Genomic DNA, 23,971 nt, shown 5'->3' with positions numbered 1-23,971 from the left:
CTTTATGACTCGACATTAAGATGTTTCCAGTCTTATAGATTGTCAAGGCAAGTTTGGTGTTCAACGATTATTATTAATAGGTGACACTATAGATTTTTCTCTCTTATAAGTCGGTAGCTCATGTATGAACGTCTTTGTCAGCAAGAAAACATCTGCACAGCCCTGTCATAAGAGAAACCGTCTCTTATAAAAGGTTTGTGGACGATGAGTCTAATTCATAGGTCCAGCTGGTTGGCCACGTGATATTTTGCCTTCTGTGTTACTAACCACGAAATATGATATAATACGTTGTGTAATAAATAAAAAAGTCGCGTTTACTGCACAAGACAGAATTGCCATCGAAAGTTCTTAATATGTAACTACTAAACGAATACATCAACCAATAGCGTGTATTTTTTCACGATCTCCATTTCTCACTCAAAATTTTACCCTCATGCGTCTAAAAAAGTTTCACCTCAAAAATGTATTAAAATCAGTGCAGCCGATAATAGTATTAAAGATTAATCAAAGAAGTCACTGCACCGCACGGGTACCTTCTATAACACATACAAACTACAGTACTAGATATACACTGATGTTGTAATAATAAACCCTATTTGAACGGATACAATGGCAGATTCAAAAATATCTTTTGTTTTGTAATTTGACAAACAATCGACTTCCACGTAGGTGAAAGTTGGTGTTATCTACCAGTTGGTTGGTTCCAGTTGAAGCAGGTACATTTGGGATTTTTTACTGGGTACGATTGTAACGCGCGTAATGTTTTTTTATCGCATCGTTGCACTGGCTATATGTTTGGGCATCTAAAAACTACCGGTTAAATATCCTTTTAAGTTGAACGTATGTATCTTTACTAACGATATATAGATGTAATATGTAATTTACTTATATAATTTAATGTAATATACATTGGTTGGTAAGGGTGGTGGTGGTGGTAGAACTGATGGTGTGATTCTTATCTCTGCGGTCGTAGCAAGTTGCACATTGACGGCACCAATGGCCACTTAACACTCGCAAACACGAAAACACAGAACTTGACGATTAACACGTGTGGCGGAGAGTGTATTGCCAGTTCTTCTCTTCTGTTCTACGCCCTCGATTTGAGTACTGACAGTAAATGTAAAATTAGAAGCATTTAATGTATATTTCTTTTTTTTTTGACGTTCATAAGTGTACATTGTGTTACCTATATGAATAATGATTCTTGACTTTTGCAAAAAGTGGAAGGCGAGTCAGGCAATCAAGGCGGCTCCCCTTATTGTCCATTAGAAAAAAATCACAAAGATAGAGAAATCTGTGGCTTATAATGATTGTGGTGATATTGTTTAAAAAAGCATTTTTGATGTTGCTCTAGATTACTGCTATATGTTGTTATTCGATAAGATATATCTATGAAGCAGTGGAATAGTGTGAGAGCTTTTTCAGTTTTAGGTCAAAAGCGCTTATTGCGAGGCAAATAAACTGAGCCGAGAGCGTCCTTTTGCCCTTTGTTTGTTCACCTTATATTATACAGACAGTGAAATATAATAGAATGTATAGACGCAAAATTTTAAGTGTTAATTACACTTAAAATTTGGTGTCTGAGAGAAATTGCTTTAGCTGGAAGACCGCCCATTTACGTGAGTTGATATTTTCTGCTTTTTCAACACTCAAACTTAAAATAACTTTATTCATATTGGTAAACAAGTACACTTATGAATGAATATAAAATATGTTAAGTTGATTCAAATTTATCTTTACTACCAATTCGCAAGTCAAGAGCGTAGAGCGGGCAACAATAACTGTCAAGAAACTCTCCGCCACTCTTTATAATCGCCAACAACAACTGTTTTTAATATAATAAATGAATAATAATAAATTATTCATCCATATCTTTTTGACATATATTATATATAAATATGTATATAGTATAGAATTTGATTACACTTTGATGCGGTTCCCTATCTGAGAGAAGACCTCCTCAAACTTTTTCCGCCATATTTTATTTTGCCGTCGCGTCTTCATCCATTTTTTTCGATCTCTCGGTCCATCGCTCTATTGGTCTGCCTTTGTTTTGTTTTTCTTTTGAACCAGTCCATTCGGTTATAGTTTTTGACTATCTGTCATCTGTATAACGGGCTGCGTGCCCTGCCCATCTCCATTTAAGGTGTAGGGCATGTTGCTCAGCATCATTATTTTTGTTTTCCTGCGGACGCATTCACTTTTCTGTTGGTCGCATAATTTTAAAAATCAGTTGCAATAATACAATTGTATCGGCCTCAGATTTCTGTGTGTTTCATAAACATTTGTTAATCTAATATATGGTGAAAATGTGTATTGAACAATTACACAAATATCGTATATTCCCTTATAGAACTGAATTCAGAGAAAACTGTTGTGATAGTAAAAGTAGAAATGATAACAATGGCAACCATGGCAACAAACAGGCTACGTCTAAATGTATAACATGGCCGCCGCTGTCTGACAGTGTGTCAATTGTCAGTAATATTCCTTATAATTTATTTACTTGCATGACAGCTTATACAGTTAGTCAAGGCTATTTTATTCTAGAGCAATTCATAGAAAAACATGTAAACTGTTGAACAAAACTAATGCAACTTATCAAATATATCATTGAAATGATGCCGTTTATCAACACTTATTTATAAGAGACCTTTTGAGTCTTAAGGCACGAGCGAGTATTAAATGCGGACGTAAAAATTCTATTAACAGGTACTAGGCCATCACTGTTCTAAGCAAAATACATTTATATCACTTAAAATAAGGCTAGACCCCTGGCCAGTGGCTGTAAAAACTATGTACTTTTAAACTATTGTTTATATTAACACATCTGTTGCGCATCTTAGGAATTTGTATGTTTTTTTAACGTCTATAGTTTGCATTTCTTAGTAATAGTTGCGGTTAACTAACTACTACTAGTTCTAAAAAAATTGGTTAGTGATCTAGTATTTGTATTTATATATATGTATGCTATCTTATTTCGGCCATACAATGTGTGAGACAATGAGAAGTTAGAGAACCTGGCGGTTGTAACACAGGAGAGATTTGTGGATTGCAATTCTGAAAATCCTTGAAAAATCATTTTTTCCATAGAAATAAAATATTTTTATAACGTAAAATAAATTAAATACTGACACAGATACCAAAATTTAACATTGGTAAGAGGTATTGGAGAACGTAATTGCTTCACTGGCTTCGTACGAGCTCAATAGTCTACCTACTGTAAGCTGTAAGTTTACCCAGGATTTGAATAGTCAGCTCCTACGTCGTAATGCCATTACAAGATAAAGCGGATGAAGGAAGAACAGCCTCGAAATTGGAGTTCGACGTTGACGTCATAATTATTGGAAATGTTAATTCATTTATGTTTTGCTGTGTAACCCTGCTGTTCCGTATTTGTACGGCCGTAAAATAAGTCATATTTATATAGTATAACAGGTTTTAATCCGCTATAACTGTGTTTTATTTGTTGTGACACCATGTAAATAGCACGGCCTTCTGTGGCAATACTTGTCTGCCTGCCCACGTCCGTACACAGTATGTTTTGAACAGTAAGCTATTTAAAATATCAATAATTTCTAGCAATGAGTTACTTTCTTTAGATTTAGTTATATTTACTCGGACTAAACTTAAATTATCGTACTCGAATAAACAATTTAATAAAAAATCTTTAGTGGTTTCAACCTTTTTAGGTCTAAGCCTCAGATTTCTTTATCTGTTTCATAAAAATCTAATATGCACGTAGGTGATGAGCCGTGTACCGGACATACGCTGTTGACTTTTTGAACTTCTAAGACAAGTCGTTTTCCTCATGATGTTTTCATTCACCGTTCGAGCGAATGCGCACATAGAAAGAATATCCATTGGTGAACAGCCGGGGATCGAACCTACGACCTCAGGGATGAGAGTCGCACGCTGAAGTCACTAGGCCAACACTGCTCTTGATTAAACAATTATTGACTTACATATTTTCGAAAGTCGATTTTTTTTGTTTCCGAGATTATATTTTTTCGTTATAAATTTTCTATAGTTTTTATCTGTTTATTCATTACTGAATTACCTGGTAATATGATAACGGTTATGAATAATTTTCGCTTTCTTTATATTGTCACTCATTTAATTGTCAATGAGAACTTTATAAAAACGTTTTTATGTTTTGTATAGAGATTGAGACCATCGCAAAATATATGTATAGCATGGTTTTCAAGAATTTATAATATATACAATATATTTTAATTATAAAACCCCGTTTCTTTTCATCACATCATAAACTAAGCTTGTCAGAAAGAGATGGATTATTCTGGATGAATTCTCGTAATAATCCATCTCGTAGGTAAACGGGCTTCACCTAATGTTAAGTGATATAGCTAACCTAGACACTCACATTGCCAGAATTCTCGCAAGTGCGTTGCCGGCCTTTCAAGAATTGGTACGCTCTTTTCTTTAAGGACCCTAAGTCGAAGTAGTTCAGTGGGCAGCTGGTCCCACACAGTGGTGGTGCGACGGACTTCTTACCAAACTTCCAAATATTAATGTAGTTACGGAACGAGGAGATGGTTTAAATTTGACACTTTCCTCTGCGTAGGCGCACGTAGGCTGACATTGCGTGATCAATTTCGTCATTGCCCTTTTAAATGAGAATTGTGACAAATATTAAGTGGTGAAATCGGTGAATTTTAATTTAGTTGTAAGTACACTGATTTAAAAGCGTGTGCGTGTACCTAGTGCACACGTAAGAAGTGAAACTTCTTTATGATCTTATTTTTTGAAAAATGATCTACTATATGCAACTTGACAGAAATTGGTTAAAAAAAGTTAAATAAGATAAAGTTTAACAAAAGGCTTTTATTATCATAAACATGAATACAAATAATACAAGTATTTCATTTTACCTTATTACTGCTAAAATTATTACAGAATTTCATTAATTGTAATAGAATTATTACCAACATTGTTATCGTTATTATATATTTTTGTTATTAATGGCTTCGAATCTCTTCGAATCAACCGTGGTAGGGACAGCAAAAAGATGGTGCGTAAATGACCGACGGTAATTTTTTTTCCAACGCCGAGAATTTTTTTGAAGTTTCCTTTCAATAAATATTACGAGGTTTACGACATATGTAAAACTATTTGGTTTAGCAGACAAAGGCAACGAAATGGTCCCATAGAAGAGTGGAATACTCTTGAAGGACCCAAAAGTCTTCATTCTTAAGTCAAAAACGTATAACGGGTGTTAGCATCATTTAGCATGGACCCTCTTGCCCAAGTGCGCAACACCTTCTGGCATTGTGGAGGTCCATGGGCGGCGGCATCACTTAAATCAAATAAAATAAATCGCACGCCGTCGACACGATATTTTCCTTTACCGTTCGAGAGAATGTTAAATGCACACACGGAAAGAAACTCCATTGATGCACAGCCGGGGATCGAAGCTACGATTACTAGGCCAATACTGCTCATCGTATCGGTGGCATCACTTAGCATGATTTTTTTTTAATTTCGAAATATTTGTTACAGCGAGCAGTCGATAAGCAGCGCGCGCGCATCCGTAATGGTGTACGATGACTCTCTCAAACGCTGGATTCCCTCTGGCTCCAGCTCGGGGCTGTCCAAGGTCCACATCTATCATCACACGCAACACAACACCTTCAGAGTAGTGGGGAGGAAGCTGAATGATCATGAGGTGGGTATTTATTTCTTCTCTCTTCATTTTTAAGTAGCTTTATTTTGAATTGTACATTCTCTTTTCGCGCTAGACAAATCTGAAATCCTCTTAAACGGACTTGTTTCTCTTGTTTATATTAAAAGAACTCAAGACGCACAACAGCGTAACTTTTTTATTCAAATTGTAATAAAACCTTTTTTTTCTGTCTCATGAATTTGAATTAAACTCTTCTCTTCTAATCTTTGACCGTTAAAATTGCATTCATTCGGTACATAGCAATTAGCACGTCATTATTTCGCTCATATTCTATTGTAATACGCGTGTGGTTAATATAAAGTAAACTAATATACCTCTATTATTTAAAGCACCCCGATGACCCAGGAATCGTACATTTTGGTCCTTCGATCTATCCAGAATCGTACAAATATTTTTGACACACAAATATAAAACAAGACAAATTTGAAATAAGTTATAATTGGTCAGTGTTAATACTTAATTATTGAGAACCCAATTATTTCAATCTCTCGCTCTCTGCTTCTTTCTCTATCTCTCTCTGTTTCTTTCTCTATCTCTATTATCCTTTTAATCTTAACTGTACAAAACTTGTGAGCTGGCCACACCGTGTCCCTAACTTCGCTGCTAACTGAGATCGCGATTCATGTGTCTTTATTTTTTAATTTTTGATTCATTCTATATGTCCAAGTAATTATATATCTGATGTAGTTAACACTTCTTGCACACACTTAATTTCCTCACAGAGCCCTCCTTTTTAATTATTTTAATTGTAGGTTCTGTATATAAAAAATAAATAAAATAATTTCAGGTGGTAATTAACTGCGGCATCGTTCGAGGCCTAAAGTACAATCAGGCGACAGCCACATTCCACCAATGGCGCGACGCGAGACACGTCTACGGGCTGAACTTCTCCTGTCGCGAGGACGCTGACAGCTTCGCTAGAGCCATGATGCACACCCTGGAGGTAGAAAATTCTTCATATGGAATTTTTCAGAAAAATTTATTCACTTGTTTTATTTTATTTCGTGATCTGACGCATCTTGCTGCACTGTAGTCCGAAATCACTAATTGTAGATTTGATTTGATTTGAGTATCTGATGCTTGAATTAAAAACAATAAAAAATTATTGATCCTACATTATAATGTCGATGGTGGACGCTAATTAAAGACAGTAATAATACACTCGATACAAAAAATACAAAGTCGTCAGTAACTTTTGCCTAGTTTCGTTTTTACTCAGTCATTGAGCCAAAAAGCAATTGAATACAGCACATTACTTTGGCCGAGAGCTGTTACTAGCAATTTTATTAAATACTGTATATTTTACGAGTTATTTAAATAAAAAGCATTTGGAGTCTACACTGAATCGTCTATCTCATGTAACGCGAACTTCGGTTGAAATCATGAATTCAGCTAGCCTAGTGCGCTCTTAACGCCTTTAAATTCCTATTCTAGTGTTCTAGCGCTTTAAGTTAAATCAATGATTTATTTTTGTCGTGTTAACGGTCGATTTGTAAGAATGGCAATGTGGTTCCAGGTGTTAGCGAACAAAGTCAGCAATAACTCCGCGCCGCCCCCGCCACAGCAGCCTAACCCTCCCGGGCCTTACAACGGACACAACAACACGCACTACGACGAGGATATGGGGTATAGGTGAGGTTTACATTAGAGACCTTTTGATCTATTTATTAATAATAATTTATATGTTACAGCAGTTGTTTTTGGTAGTTGTAGTGTCTTAAATAATATATAATATATGCTTATAATAATAGTGTATCCAATCTCTGATTTGATTTATTTTCGAATATAACAGAACAAACACTTCTTAATCAGAGCTTGACATATTCTGGAATGGGCTAAACAATTAATAATGAAAGCATTGTTGCGTCTATCTGATAAATTATCTGCTCATAATAAGCAAAGAATTGTGTATCGTTGGCCTAGTGGCTTCAGCGTCTCTCATTCCTGAGCTCGTAGGTTTGAGTCCCGGCAGTGCTTGGTGCTTTCTATGCGCATTAAACATACGCTCGAACGGTGAAGGAAAACTTCGTAAGGAAACCGGCTTGCCTTAGACCCAAAAAGTCGACGGCGTGTGTCAGGCTCCGGAGGCTGATCACCTACTTGCCTTTTAGATTGACAAATGATCATGAAACAGATATAGAATCTGAGGCCCAGACCTAATAAAGTTGTAGCGCAATTGATTAAAATCTGTAGAGTAATGTTGTTATCGCATTTTTATTTTTTTGTAACGCGTTTGCCGTAGTTGTCAGATAGAAAGGTTGTAGCATATACTGTAGATAAAGCATTGTATATGAGTGTGAACTATTATAAATAAATAAATTTTGATTATAAAATTACAAAACCACTCACAAAGTTACCATGTTGCCTACATTGAAATGTCCTATGTTGTCTTTACGTTATCTAGTATAAGTTATCGTTTACGTTATAATAATAGTCATCATTCCAAATACAGTTATCCTACCTATAGGTGAATTTCCGTCCCCCATATAACGCGGTATTTTCCTTCTATACCGCGGAGATTACTCATATTATATGTTTGTAGGGTGAAAGTAACATTGATTTGCCAAGTCCATAATTAGTTTTGTGTACCTTTGCGTGCGTTCAAGTATTACGTCGCAAATTTTGGAGATTCTTGACCCCCCCCCCCTCCATAAAACGCACCGTAACGTTTCTGTATCCAATAGTAAAACGTTTCGTAACCAACCCCAGTGACTCTTTATACCTAAAACTTACCATTATGTGGTGTAAAGTACTGGAAAGTCGAAAATAATATTATCAATAACGCGTAATTTAATCCCCGCCCTGTATCATTTTACAAGAGCTCCCCCTCCTCAAACTTTGTTACATAATACTTGAACGCTCCATTTGCGTGTTTATAATTGTGTTATAAAATTTACTAAATATCATAAATTCATCCTAGTTTCTGAATTGTTTAAATAACGAGAATACTCCAACGCGATTTCCTATAACGCGCTGCGAGTCAACCGCGTTTTAGGGGTATTACTGTAATCCACTTTGATTAAACTAACACTTATTCATAAAAAACTAATCGGCATAATTGTACTCTTTTCTCTGTAACTTTCTTTTATCTTTCGTCTCTTTCTGTAAGGTTGTGTTTACGCTGTGTTGAAAAGAGGCAGATATCTATAGTTAATACGATGAAAATATATTGATTTTTATATGAAGTAGAAAATAATTAGTCTCCTATTTATTTTGTAGAAATGTTATGTTTAATTAAAATCAACATTGATAAGCGCCTATCTGACTTAGTCCGCCTTGTTAAGTATTTCTTAATTACTGGTAAAAACTAAAATTGTAAGTTTTTATAATAAAGGAATCTCCTAATTTCAGAACAATGACCCGAGAGGACGCGGCCATGCTCCAACAGCCTCAATACCACGCTCCTCATCATCAGCACCAGCTCCCACAGCATCAACCGATTCCACATCAGCCGGTGATTCACATTTAATAACATAACATAAACAAAATTGTTACATAAAAAATATTTTGCCTATATTTGGCATTACAGTAGTATACATAGGTACATACAAAATATTATATTAAGAATTGTTTGACATACAAAAAAATTGAATTTAACGTGTCTCTTCAATGTAAGGAAAATTACTATATTGAGATAACCGAAACTATTATAAAAAATACATTTAAATTTAATCATTATTATATTTAATTGACAGTCCTGAGGTCGTAGGTTCGATCCCCGGCTGTGCATCTATAGACTATGTTCCCATTTAACAATGTCTCGAAAGGTGAAAAGTCGACGGCGTTTGTGAGGCACAGGAGGCTGATCACCTACTTGCCTATTAGATTGACAAATCATGAAACAGATATAGAAATCTGAGGCCCAGACCTAAAAAGATTGAAGCCATTGATTTTTTTAAATATTTCATTATAATCTTATTAATGCAATGATCATTAAATTAAACCCTTAAGAGTCCAAAAAAATATTTTTATTTAAATTAAGTGAAGAAAAATATAAGTTTTAAAAATATTTGTTTTTATTAAACTCATACGAGTTTTATGATTTTTCCAGCAACCGGTTCCAGTGCAGCATCAGCAGCACCCGATGACCCCTCAGCACCAGGTAGCTCATCCTCAGATCAACCACCAGGCGCAACATCAGCCCATCCCACCGCCCAGCCAGTACCACGCGCCTATTCATCACACCGTAAGTTTGGATTATTTCATACATAAAGTTTAGCTTACCTTCTTTGAGTCCTAAATAGACTATTATATTGAAATATTAGCCTCATTTCAAAGATATCAATACAGACAGATCGCTATGATAACCTCTTTTTTGAAATCAGTTAGAGGTATATTTCCCGAGCCTGGGTCAAAGCTTGATAAATTATTCACTATTTTTGTTGTAATTAATAAGTATTGTAAAAATAGATTAACGCGATAAAGTTATTAGTCAGTTGCGGTATAAAAGCACATCTATCCCCAGACGGGTTCAGCCGTGCAATCTGCGCCTACTCCGCCGCCCCACGGCGTGCACACGCTGCCCCATGCCCCACACGCGCCGCCCACGCACTCGCACCATCGCACTAACAGGTAACTCACATATTTCTACTACTATTTATAAATTACCATATACGTTGTGTTTACTTATGAGACTATACGTTTGTATGTAGTACACACAAAAAGAAATACATCCATAATTAAGTTGATGAATATTATTATTATGTTTGTGTATATAATTCTACTGTACGCGTGTATGTCACTTAGCTCCTCTTAAACGGCTGGACCGATTTAAATGAATATTTTTGTATGCACCCTGGATAGATTAGATTCACAAATCAGCCCGGCAGATGGCGCTGCAGTCGGTATCTTAATTATTATATATATATATATAATAATGTCTTGATATATATATATAATGTCTTGCTATATATATATATATATATAATCTGTATTGTGCATATGTATAATCTTCGGTGCATGTATTCGTAATTAAACTCCTAAACGGCTAGACAGATTTTGATGAAATTTTTTGTGCGTTCCGTCCACAATGTTTTACATTATTCGATTTTATATTTTTGTATATAACATGTGTACAGGACAACGTTTGTCGGACCCGCTAGTAAGATATATTCGTGGGTAACTGCTGAAAAAATTGATATTTACTTAGCAGTTTCATCATTTACAGATTTTGTAGAATGAACAAATAAAATAAATGTTTTCATGTCACAGTGCCCCCATGCCTCCAAACATGTCCCTAACTCCTGCGAGTGGGTCAACGGCACCACCCCCAGTGCCACCTCATCAGAATCTACCACCAGCGGCTAATGTAAGTATAATATTTTTTTTATTGTATCATACTATTATGTAGTGAAGTTAATTTATGGCAATATTTTTATTTGATGTATATTAAAAACAATTGTAATGTTTTTTTTAAAATTATTATTTTTAATTCATATATTTCTAGGGTCCCATTGCCCCACCGACGCCTCCAGCAGCACCACAGCCGCCACCAATGGTATAGTTCATTATTTGTTCTTACGGGTTTGAAAAGTGTTAATTTATCAAATTTTTAAAATTTAAATATACATACTCTACATAATTTAGTTAAATGTATATTAGTTTTTATCGTTTTTTCCTATTTTAAAACCGTATTGTATATACTATTATGTATTCGATCGTTGATTATCTTATAATTTATGTTTGCTGTCGGATTACAAAAAAAAATCGTATTTATTTGTAAAGGTTTTGTTATTATGTACTTACTGAAGCTCTTTACTACAGCTCCAGCAGCAGCCGCCACCTGCACCTCCGGCGCCCCCTCCGGCAGCGGCTCCGGCTCCACCTCCGCCACCTCCTCCCCCAGGGGGAGCAGTGGCTTCTCCTCCGCCGCCGCCGCCGCAGCCGCAGCCCCCAGTCGCTGACCCCACGGGGCTAGCCGCGCAGTTACAGCAGGCAAGACTTAAAAGACAGGCTAAGGTAAGCGATTTGTGGGTAAAGTTTAATGTTCAATGAAAACCATTGGTGCTACAACCTTCTTAGGTCTGGGCCTCAGATATCTGTATCAGTTTCATGATCACTTGTCAACCTAGAAGGCAAGTAGGCGATCGAGGCCGCCGATTTGGGTCTAAGGTTTTCCTTCACCGTTCGAGTAAATGTTTCTGGTGCTCAGCCGGGGATTGGACCTACGACCTCAGGGATGAGAGGGGCACGCTGAAGCCGCTAGGGCAACACTCTTATCCCTGAGGTCGTAGGTTCGATCCCCAGTATTTTACCAATGGACTTTCTTTCTATGTGCGCATTTAACATTAGCTCGAACGGTGAAGGAAAACATCGTGAGGAAGCCGGCTTGCCTTAGACCGAGTCGATAGTGTGTCAGTCACAGGAGGCTGATCACCAACTTGCCTATTAGATTGACAATTGATCATGAAACAATACTGATCTGAGGCCCAGACCTAAAAAGGAACCGTCATTGATTGATATATTTAATTTTACTTTACTAAATATTTACACAATATATGTATATGAATAAAGACTCTTTATTAAAAAAAACCTTTCAGCAAGCCAACACTGAGGTGGCGTCGCCTCCGGGAGGCAACAGCGGGGGCAGCGCAGGGAGCACCGACCACTCTTCTTCATCGTCAGGTCGAGCAAGCCTCCACTGCATGATGCACGAGATGCAGCGTACCCTGGCCAGGAGAAGGGCGCATCTGGATAAAGCTGAGGTAAAAAAAGTTTTTTTTAATGTATAAATTTCTTTCATATGATTAATATTTAGCAGCTAACACCTTTATTTTATCTTCCAGGAGTCATCGGCAGATAACTCGATGAACTCTACCCCAATGAAGAGCTGGGAGCGTTCGGCGACGTTACCGCACCGACTTCCCGCCGCATGTAATGGCAACACTCGTGAGTTGGCGCAGCTTTTTGTGTTGCCATATTCATTCAATAATCAAAGTCTGCATTCACCTATTTTGCTTATGCCATGCACGCCCATAGAGCAGGACTTCTTTAATTTGTTTAAATATTGATAAAATATACAATTATTATTTTACAATGTATACTTAATATTTTTTTAATATTTTAAGTTAAGTCCGTTTTTGGGTTTTAACCATTTTAATAAAAAAATAAACCATGTTCCAGCGAGTGCCGAGTCCCCTGCGCAGCCGCAACCGCAATCACCTAGATCTGTACGAAAACGGTTCGGATCGGCCAGCGAAGAAACCATACTAAAGGTATGATTATTTATTTCATATTTCTTTCATTGAGCTATTTTAAGAAATTAGCCTTGTAAAGTGTTTGTTGTTATCGCTGTGACGTGGGTTTTTCATAAATATTATTGAAGAAAACATTCTTTTAAATATTTTTTTTTAATTTATGCAACGTTTCATACAGATAAAAATTAGTTTTATTTAAATTTAACAGCATGTGAACGGAACCGAAGGTGGCTGCGTGTCAGCAGCCGAGTGGGAGGGCTTCAAGCAAGAGCTGATGAGGGAAGTCAAGACGCAGCTCACGCAGATGAAGCGCGAAATACTTGACGGTACGTTCAAAAAAGTCGTGTGCTAAACGAATTAGTTTTTTTTATAATAATTTTATGGCCTAGTAACGAGACCTTTAAGCCAAGTCTTATTTACGGTCACTAATTCACATGTTATTTTAACGATCCACTTGTTTTCTTAAATCTTCCCCACGGTATTTTTGATGTATTTATATAATGCACTATAACACTTTGTTTTTGAGCAAATCACACAACTGGCGGCGGGAGGGATCACTAATTTCCATTATTTCACTTGCCAATATTAGTCTATTAAAAATGAATATTTGGTTTTGGCATTTAAAAAAGATATGGTTGATATCTGCGAAATAAGTAACATAAACTACTGAACCAGTTTTAATGAAACTTGGGACGGATACCTAAGTTGCAATACACCTGATGTAATCGAAGCAGTTTGTGGAGAAATATAAACGTGATAAACTTACGTTTTTTTTTAATTTTCAGCGATGAAAGCCGAGTTCGCTCGCAGGTAAAAATGGCGCGCGGCGTCGTATGATTGCACTAGTCTACGGAACTACACTTATATTTTTTGTAGAATCATTGTTACACTCGGTAAATGTACTTTACGAAGGCCATTTTTTTATATTTGATATTTTGATTTTGCGACATTTTGCTATTGATTTATTAATGTCTTTAAAGTGTAAGTTCGGGAATTGTGATGAAAAAAACCAACGTAATATAGATGTTGCCTGTTTTTTCTATTTGGTTAATTGGAGAAATGACACATGAAGGGAAAGGCACACGAAGCGATGCATAAAGTTGTGTTTTTTTTTAATTTTATACTTAAAGTATTTATTCTAATGCGTACGCGTAGGTTAAGAGTTGTTTAATGTTGGACTTTTTAAAAAATGCCTACTTTTTGTAGCTTTTTTCGTATCTTAATTTAAAAAGTCCAGAATTGACCGTAATATAAGTGGATGTATCATTCAGATGTAACGGGAATATTAACATTTTGGTCGGGTTGACAGTCTTCCATACACTTTTAGATGCGGTTCAAAGCGGTTTTGAGTTCCCAGACATCACGTGATATAAATATTATGAGTCGTTATTGCAATTATATCTATACTTTAAAATCCAGTTTTGTTTGCGTAATTTTATTCATATTCGCCGTGTAGTGCAAATGATAGGCCAAAATAGTTAGTAAGTGCTTTTTAATAGATAACACCCGACCAGAAATTATTGACAACCCTATTTTCTTTTAAACTGAAAAAATGCATTAAAACAGACTAGTTATTATTATTTTTGAACGATAGGGTTGTCACACAGTAATGACAAATTGGAAGTACACTTAGCGGTAAATGTTTTAGCCCCATTAGAGATAGTGTTAAGGGAGCGTCTGTGCGAAGCTTTATTTGAAAAAAAAAAAAGATTTCCGAAATGATCTCACTGTTTGCAGTTTTTTTTTTCTAAATTTCCTGGTGATATTTTTCGAATAGAGTTGAGCACGGACGCGGTTTTCGACTGATAGATCATTCCAATGAGGGTAGGTCAGCGGCCTATCGGCTCGTACAAACTGAATAACACCATTTTTCTCCGTAATCACGAATCGTTTTCGGAATCCTTTATTGGGAATTTTTACACTTATTGGTGCTTTTTTGTCTGACGCGCAGTGGCAGTTGAATGAAACCTCTTTCTTTGTAAATACTCGTTTAGCCTGAACATTTCGATCTTATACTTTGTACACTTCAAGCAGCCTTCTTTCCAGCACCATTGTCACTTGCGTCTGATCCGCGATCCTATTGGACTGAATATGCATTTATGATGTTCGATTCAGTTTTTGTGTGAATGCACTCACTTTAAGAATCTACACAGATAAAACTTAACTTAACTTTGAATTTCAGATTTTTTTACATCGATTTTTTCTGTGTATTTCAGCTGCAAAACAGCACTAGCAACTATGATATTATAGATGGTGTTAAAGTAGTGATATCTATTAATATATTAATAAACTAACCAAATTTCTAGTTGGTTTTTTACTAGCATATACAATTTTTGTATTGGTCTCAATTTATGTCAAAGATTGTATTTATTCGTAATGTTAATTAGATCTTTGATGTGTCATTTGGTAACAGAGCATAAACCGAAAATCGAATAATGAATTGACAATTGACACAGTGAAGGACTAAATCTCTCGTGTAACATTATGTAACGCCATTTCGATGAATATATGCCTAATTAATTAATCGCTTGAGTTTGTAGTAATGTATGCGCACATCAAATTATTGGTATAAACGAAAATTGATAATCGACTATTAACGATGACTTTTGTATTGACTTTTTATAGTCTGTGACGTTGACGGTTAGATGTCAATGTCAAGTTGACATGTTATGGGTTTTGGCGCGACACCTCGCTGTTTATTAAGTAATTCGCTAGTTTTTCGTTTAGTTGTACATTTTACAGTTTTCTTTGTCAGTCTTGTACTAATTCTTAAGTACAAATTTTGAAGGGATCCGCAGGATTTCTAAAATGCCTTAAAGTAGTATTTTTTCAATAATATATTGAGTAATGCGATTTTAGACATGTATTATTTTATGAGTACTGTTTTAGTGCGTTTCAGTTAGTGTCGTCCCGTTAGCTTAGGTTACCAAGTGATGTGCGATTACACCAGATTTTATCGATAATTTTGTAGTCACAATAGTGTAAATAGTTTTCAAATTATATTTTTTTGTGATCCTATTTCGTTTTTTTTTTATTTTATACACCTATAAGTAATTATTATCGAATCGAATAATGGACTTATTATAATCGTTAATATAAGCGAAAGATATGAATGAATGTAAACGCCTAGGCTTCACACACTGCCATGTTTTTTTTAATTCAGTGGTTTATACAATAGATGGCGTTTACTCGAGTATTAGCTTGTTGTATGTGTACATATGCTGGAGTCAATAAAGTGGTGAACTAATCATGACGTTTTATTTGATAGCCCTTTGACCAAATGTCAGAAAATCGAGCAACGTCCACCTAAACACAGTCTCGTGCGCAGCATACTTAGAATTTTATGCAACGGATATGTTGGCATCGAGCGTTTACAAATAGATTAATGTGGCATCTCGAAAAAAGTTCCAGTACATTGAAGAATCGTAGTAAATTAATTTATGTATCGATTCGCGTTTAAAATATTTCTAAACCAGTTGAATTGCCCCAACATTTTAAATATATTTAAATTTCGTGTTCCTATAGATAGCACAGGCATCCAATTCGTCCCTCCCTCTAACGACACGATTGCGAAGCGGCATCTACCCTTAATTAAGTCCCAAGTAATAGTAGAGGAGCCCACTTAATTTACTACCATTCAAAGTAAAAGAAAATTTAATAAAAACCAAACCAATATTAAATGAAACTGGGGACAGCCGTAAGTGATTTGAATTGGCGTCGCAACTAAATACTACCAATTACATTCGTTCATTTAATTTGTATATTTGCCTGTGCGGAATAAAAAATATTGTAGTGTCGTCAATATGAAGAACCAGATGTTTCATAATTTATTAATAGATTAAATAATTATTTAAGAACAAAACATAAAATTGCATAATTGTAAAAATAATAGATATTCTCTCTCTCCCTCTTGAAATAAGAGCCATCTAGTTTTATTCACCAAAAACGCACTACACGGTTTTTGACATATATAATAATGATTTAAAAGCATAATACCTGCCACTATTTAATATTTAAAGTTGATGAACAATAGCAATGCCAGCCACTTCCTAATGTGGAAGTGGATAAACCTGAATAATATGATATGAGACACTGAGTTATTGTCTTCTTAATATAGAGATATAACCTGAAGTGATTTGTGAACTCGTCCTAAGGTATACAAATAACATTTATTTGTTTAGAAGAAAAATGTAATTCATGATTTCATAAATTGTGTAAATGAATTCTAAATATAAATAGATATTTGTTTGTATATGAGATCCAGTATTATAGAGACAGGTAAATTACGAATTCGACAGCCCGGACTCCCAAAAAAAACCAATAATTATATAAGTACTTTATTAATTAACTTATAATTAGGTTATAAAAATTACATCCGTTATCGATGCTAGATACGAATATAATACTAACATATTTTATTGAATTATAATTTATAAAATGCGGTAAATGCCGTAACAGCAGAATGGTTCCTCGAAGCCGGCACATTGATCATACACGTGCCGTGACGTCAGCGATCTTCTTTAGGGTACCGTATGTAATTCCTCCATCCTCAGAACAGCAACTATTTGAGCACTTTGAGGGAAATAGTTGCTGGTACTTCAGGGTTTTCAGAACAATCAGGAACAGCATATATAGGGTTGCTTCTTGGTTCTCCTTCTGGTGTAGTAAGGTTCTTTCGTAGGTATCGTCGGAGAATATAGACAAGGAAAATTATAACTATACCAGATACAAGTGCATAGAGAGGCAACGTTGTATGGTATAGTGAAGAATCAAAGCGGGCAAGACGTATAGGATTCTGTAGCATAATTCTATTTTCCAGGTGATGTAACTTATCGAGATTTAAAGAATTTAGAGTAATATGTGGAATCTCATCATTTTGAATTTCAGTGAAATTACTTTGTATCTCGGTAATCTTCAGCGGCTGTCCCTTGACTTCATCTTCACTATTGGTTATCTTAAAGATATCTGTTCGTAGTGAACATTCATGGGGAATGGTTGCTAGGTAGCTGCCTGATAAAGATACATATTGCCGCCGTTCACATCGAAGTTCGACTTTCGTAGGCTTTAGTATAGTGTCTATCATCTAGTTGTTCCATAGCTTGTCTTGTGATGGAGACTTCAGTGGGGCTACATGATTCATCTAAAGATTGATGAATGATGATACTATGGATACAATCTGCGTGCTCTCGTGGCTGATAATAATTTGAACTTTCCTCACAGAGAAGGTATTCGCCAATCTTCGGGCATTCGGTTTGCAAGTACATGAAAAATTTCCCATTGGTTGCTATGAAAGGATGTATAGGTATAAAGGTCTGGTGGAATTTATTAGGAACAATGGGAAACCTAAATAAGTCGTAACTATCTTTAGATATTATAGGAATTCTAAAAATTATAACAATTCTCTTACCTATAAAATAACTACCTGGTTTTATAAGATTATAATATTCTCTCAAATCAATATCTAAAATTTCATTATTACTATATATTTCTCTTAATCTACTAATCATATATTCTAAATTATCTATGCTTATCATACTATGATACGTGCTCGCTGCACGTATAAATCCTAAGATATTCTCTATTCTGATTAACTCTAAATATACAACTACATAGCTTTATTAAATCTTTCAGCATCTGCATGATCCAAGTTTCCTGTAAGACCTTTAATTATTGATCCTAATCCATTAATAAGTCCTCTTTTTACCCTAGAAGGTTCCACAGTTTTTAATTGAGAATCTATTTTTGACAATTTAGTATAAAGATAATCAATCTGAATTTCATATATAGGCAAAGTAGTATTGTCTAGTTGAATTTTAAAATAGTCTAACTGTTCATTTATAGAATTAATAAGATTTTCTAGTTCTGAAAGTTCTAAATATTGTATAAAGGTATGATAATGGGATATTAACTTAGCTTGACCAAGTTTAAAAGGTAAAAGTCCAGGTCCATTGTCAAGAGTCTCAAGTTTTATGTCTGCTGCCTTCGTCATTGTCAGTATCAGTATTAGTCGGTACTTGTAACCATTTTGATGACTTTGGTACTCGTTTCAAACGAAATTTAGCAACAGGTCCCTTTTTCTTCGAAGTGTAAATGTGTATGGGAAGGTCTGCAAGGACTGTGTCGTGAGTGTATCGCGGTGCTAACTTCTGTCTACTAGCTAGGGGGTTCTTAATAAAAACTTGCTGATCGGGTACATATTCAGTTTCTGGCTCGCGATTTTTATTTCTATTAGTCATTAAATTCGTACGGTCAATAGTTGTAGCTTCATTAATTATTTCATATACTGTCTTCATTTGGTCTCTATGCGTTATAATATACTGTTGCATAAGGTGTTCGGCTAAATTAAGATCTAAAGGGTCTCTAGGATCAAAATGACCTCTAATTATATCGTGTGGTCTACATTTGGTGAAACTATGTACTGAACTGTTATAAGCTAGGATTGCATAAGGTATTTGATTTATTGCAGGCTCATCTTTATTTTTCAGGTGAAGGATACTAAGGATGCTCTAGTAAGGAGGAATGGAATCTTTCAATAATTCCGTTGTCATTAGGCGAATGAGCTAGTGTTCTATGATGATTAATTTTATGTAGCCTAACAAATTCTGCAAAGAGTTGATTAGTGAACTCAGTCCCGTTATCTGTCACAATAGTCAAAGGTAGTCCATGATGAGTTCTGAAATTTAATAGACCTTGGATGATACTTATAGCTGTACCATCTCGTAAGTGGTATGCTTGGCCGTATTTTGAGAAGGAATCTACAAAGGTAAGGTATTTTTCAGCTTGCGCTGTGAATAGGTCCATACGAACTATCTCAAAAGGCTTTGTTGCAGGTGGTACTACGTTAAACTGTGGTCTAATTGGATTTCTGTCATATTTAGTCTGTCAATTGGAATAACTGTGTCTTCGTCCGTCATGTTTTCGACTTCTACTATACCAGTCTGATCAGTCACATTAGTGATACATTCATGGATAATACAATTACTTATTAATTGTTCTGGTATAAATATGTCACCATCGTCATTATGTATCGGAATACCAACTAAACGAGATGATTTTGCTGATATTATTTGATCTTTGTATTTCTTACATTGATAACGTAATAAAGGAATTTTTGCATTCTCAGTAATTAATACATCATCTCTGAAATCAATTCTACAATTTCCTATTAAACCATCAAAATAATTATAAAATTTATAGATAAATAGTTTAATATTTTTACAATCATTAAATTCAGAAAAACTAGGAATAGATATTGAATGTTTATGAATGCTTGTTACTCTAGAATTAGTTACTTCAAAAGGATCATGAGTTTTCGGAATATTATGAAAATACTTATCCACTGCTTCAGGGCTTATAAATGATTGATTTGCTCCTGTATCAATAAGAAATTTTAATGGTGGATTATTGATTTTAATGTAAGGTAATTCTTTTTTTGACTGTATATTTAACTCTATTCTGGTGCGGATTTTTATTGGCTCTGTTGAAAATCCTGACCTTTTCGACCATTGGAATGTTTCAGTAGAATATCTCTACTGGTTTTACTAGTACTAGGTATATCATAGCGAACATCCTCTACTGGTGGTAAGTCTCGATGTTCATAGTACTCATTATAGTCATAGTCACAATTAACGTATTGGTCATTATAGTCATTATAGTCATAATCAGTGTTAGAATAATTATAGTCAACATAATTATTATCGTATTCATATTCATCATAATCATAAAATTCATTAAAATTAATTTCTCTGGACTTAAAGTAATTTGATGGAGGAGGATTGCCAAATTTCTGCCAATCATGACCAGGAATTTTAGGTGGTAATGGTTTTGTCACAAAATGACTCACCCCACTCATAGGCTTAGGGTCAGAATTATTTTGTGAAGGATACCTGTAAGGTATCCTAAAACCACTGTTATGGTTAGGCAACGGTGCTCGGAAAATTTGCTGAGTACGTGTTGGATGCATAGGCATGCGCTGATGATTATTTATATATTTATAAATTGAGGATAAAATTAGGTTTTTGCCAACTTGGTCCTGGTAAAAATTTAGAAGGATTAAAATTATTATTTATAGGAGGAAATCTAGGCTGTCTAAGTTGTTGGTGTGAGTTGTGTGGTGTCAATGATGATGATGGTTTTCTTAGATCTGTTGCTAAATTATTTCGCTGTTGCAAATACATGACATTAAGTTCATCTTGAACAAATTCCAAAGCCTTATCAATTGTTTCAGGTCTCATACACCTTATACGGGACCCGAGAGGATCTTTTAAACCTCTTACAAATGCTTGTAAAGTTAACTTACGATATAAAACTCTTTTGGCTTCTATAGTTGTCTCTAACGTCTCGTGTAACGATACATAAGACATTATAGTACTAAAAAGATTTTGGCATTTGTCATAAAATTCCTGCGGAGTCTCGTTGGATTGTGTCGCTAATGCTAAGTCATTGTAAAGAGCGGTCTCATCCCTTTGGTCAGAAAAAATATTAATTAAAATATTCCTAATTCCTAACCAATTTTCAGGAATTCCGTTTGAATTTATTGTACGAGCTGCTGGACCAGTAATTTTATTTAAGATGCCATTAATGACACATAAATTCGATAATTCGTATCCTAACTCGTCTTTCACGCATTGAATTACGATCTGATCACAAATCCTAATAAATCTAGGAAGTATATGTGGGTTCCCATCAAATTCAGGAACTGGGCGAAGGGCCTTATACACTGTATCAGGATCCATTTTATATTCTAAATTACTTAAATTTTACTTTAAACTTTGAGGGCAATTCAAGCTCTCAGGAAAATCATTTAAACCTACTGAAGGGCGATTCGAGCCTTCACTTAATTGACGATTCAAGCCTTCACTTAATTGACGATTCAAGTCTACTAAACTATCCCTACGAATTTTATGCCTGGAGGACACAGGACTATTTTTCATATGATGGAAAATTGTGACGAGGAGAAAGCAAGACTGATGGAAAAATAATTCAATGTACTCACATAACTCGTCGACTTCCCTGGTTTTCTTTGAGTTGCACTGAAGTTTGAGTACGCCCCGGCTGCTTCTTAGAGATCTTTGATGCTTCAGTGAACGCTTGAGAGCGACAGCTAGAACGACCGCGCGCGGTGTCGAATCTAGACCCCGGATATCTTCTTTATAACGATCGTAGTAGCCCCGAAACTATCCTACCGACTGCGCCAATTACGAATTCGACAGCCCGGACTCCCAAAAAAAACCAATAATTAATTAACTACTTTATTAATTAACTTATAATTAGGTTACAAAAACTACATCCGTTATCGATGCTAGATACGAATATAATACTAACATATTTTATTGAATTATAATTTATAAAATGCGGTAAATGCCGTAACAGCAGAATGGTTCCTCGAAGCCGGCACATTGATCATACACGTGCCGCGACGTCAGCGATCTTCTTTAGGGTACCGTATGTAATTGGTATTATTTACTTACACCCATATTTATAAAATTAAATGTAATTGCACTATCTTAACAAAACTATTCTTTTCTCTCTTTTTGTCACATTGTTGTGATATTAAGACAGATGAGCACTTTAGTTGAAACTGTACAATTACACTGATTTAGTTGTTAATAATTGTAGTAATGTTGGGAAGAATCTTTTTTCTTTCGCAAGTACTTTCGGTTGGTCAAAGCGTATGTAGTGATTAGGCCTATCTAATGTGTGTTCACAGACTGTATATACCTGCATCTTGCAACGGGTTGTTACTTTTGATTGGTCTTAGGAATTGCTTTCTTTCAATGTGTAAAAGCTATGTTAACCAAAGACAATACTAAACTCCCTTCTGTTTTATTAATACCTGCACCACGTACCTACAGTTAGTGTATCTTGCTCCATGTTATTCCAAGAAAGAAGGTATACAATTTGTTTCGTATGTAATGACATTACCATGATAACGCACAAGAGCAACAATATTCTGTGGAATGCGCTTTCTTATGGCAATCCTTGGAAAATTGTACCTTTATCTTCGTCTTTGTGTAAAATGCTTCTGAAGTCTGAGGTTCACTCGCTTCGCTTTGCCTTCTTGCTTCGTATTCTTCTACGATTTTTATTTTTAAATTACCGTTCGGAAGCTACTGAAATTTGTCGGTAAACTGTACAACATCATTATGCTTTATTACTCTGGATGAATTTTGACATCCGTGTCTTCTAATTTACCTACATCCATAAAATTACTGTGATGGTCTCTCACATCTTCTTGTGGAGTCATTTTCTTCAATATTAGTTGCTTTAATAGCGTAGCCTTTCTTGCCGGCCCTTAACTTTGGTTTACAGACTTTAGTTTGTCCCATACCTCCTTGGATGTATTACACCCTTTAATTTGTTTAAGTTCTGGTGGAGACATAAGTAAAAGTAGCTCTGACCTTGCCTTTAAGACTTCCTTTCTTCGGCACTCTCCGTTCGTTACCGCTAACGTTTTTTTATCACTAGCGAATTCCCGCAAATCGTATCTTATGAGAGTCGCCTGTGGTTGTAAGCACCAGGTATCGTAATTTGATATTGTCAACGGTTCTATGCTTCTGATACTCGAGCTCATTAAAGAAACAAATTTTCTCATTTACTGCCACTAGGTATGCATCCAACGACGCTTTGCTACCAATGATAGGGTGGACTAGCAGCTATAGCAATTAAATAAAACGTAAATAATATTTGAAAACAGTTTCGGACAGCTTTCTTATACGGAGAGTTAACAGATGAAGTTTATATGAAATTACCTGTTGGCTATGAGACTGACTGCAATATTACTGAAGTAATTTGCCGATTAAAAAAAATCGTTGTATGGATAAGCTCAAATTACATGGCACAAAACAGATCGATGCGTTTTCTTAAACGAAGATAAGTCAATGACACTCGGACTATTCGTTGGACTTGTCATGGGAAAAAGATCGAAGTAATTTTGAACAAACTTGAAAATAAATTTAAAATGAAATCTAAGTACTTATCTGGGTATGGAAATAAAAAGAAGGAATAATTCTTACACAGAGATCCTACATAATTGACGTAATGGAAAAAAACAACATGAAAAATGCCAAAC

The 23,971-nt window shown here is 35.3% G+C and overlaps 1 protein-coding gene and 1 long non-coding RNA gene across 5 annotated transcripts in view; one reads left to right on the top strand and one right to left on the bottom strand.

Annotated features, from left to right (window-relative positions):
• Nucleotides 1-16,148, top strand: part of LOC123718231 (protein enabled) — a 45,944-nt gene extending 29,796 nt beyond the window's left edge. For all 4 annotated transcript variants that reach the window (XM_045674714.1, XM_045674718.1, XM_045674705.1 and 1 more), the window contains 14 exons: nucleotides 5,521-5,686; nucleotides 6,492-6,647; nucleotides 7,221-7,336; nucleotides 9,056-9,158; nucleotides 9,756-9,890; nucleotides 10,170-10,276; nucleotides 10,916-11,012; nucleotides 11,151-11,201; nucleotides 11,468-11,662; nucleotides 12,244-12,408; nucleotides 12,490-12,592; nucleotides 12,827-12,918; nucleotides 13,109-13,226; nucleotides 13,686-16,148. In XM_045674714.1, the coding sequence (XP_045530670.1) occupies nucleotides 5,521-5,686; nucleotides 6,492-6,647; nucleotides 7,221-7,336; nucleotides 9,056-9,158; nucleotides 9,756-9,890; nucleotides 10,170-10,276; nucleotides 10,916-11,012; nucleotides 11,151-11,201; nucleotides 11,468-11,662; nucleotides 12,244-12,408; nucleotides 12,490-12,592; nucleotides 12,827-12,918; nucleotides 13,109-13,226; nucleotides 13,686-13,714 (1,633 nt within the window). In that variant the 3' untranslated portion in view covers nucleotides 13,715-16,148. The remainder of the gene's footprint in view (nucleotides 1-5,520; nucleotides 5,687-6,491; nucleotides 6,648-7,220; nucleotides 7,337-9,055; nucleotides 9,159-9,755; nucleotides 9,891-10,169; nucleotides 10,277-10,915; nucleotides 11,013-11,150; nucleotides 11,202-11,467; nucleotides 11,663-12,243; nucleotides 12,409-12,489; nucleotides 12,593-12,826; nucleotides 12,919-13,108; nucleotides 13,227-13,685) is intronic.
• Nucleotides 9,817-22,532, bottom strand: LOC123718256. Its single transcript, XR_006754963.1, has 4 exons — nucleotides 21,896-22,532; nucleotides 12,237-12,403; nucleotides 11,450-11,644; nucleotides 9,817-9,876 (listed from the first exon to the last, which is right to left on the bottom strand). It is a non-coding gene; the product is annotated as an uncharacterized LOC123718256 (long non-coding RNA).
• Nucleotides 22,533-23,971: the final 1,439 nt, after the last annotated feature.

Source organism: Pieris brassicae, chromosome 2, assembly GCF_905147105.1.
Source record: "Pieris brassicae chromosome 2, ilPieBrab1.1, whole genome shotgun sequence".
Lineage (NCBI taxonomy): Eukaryota > Metazoa > Arthropoda > Insecta > Lepidoptera > Pieridae > Pieris > Pieris brassicae.
The sequence above is the reverse complement of the archived record's forward strand: the minus strand, read 5'-3'. Positions and strand labels throughout refer to the sequence as shown.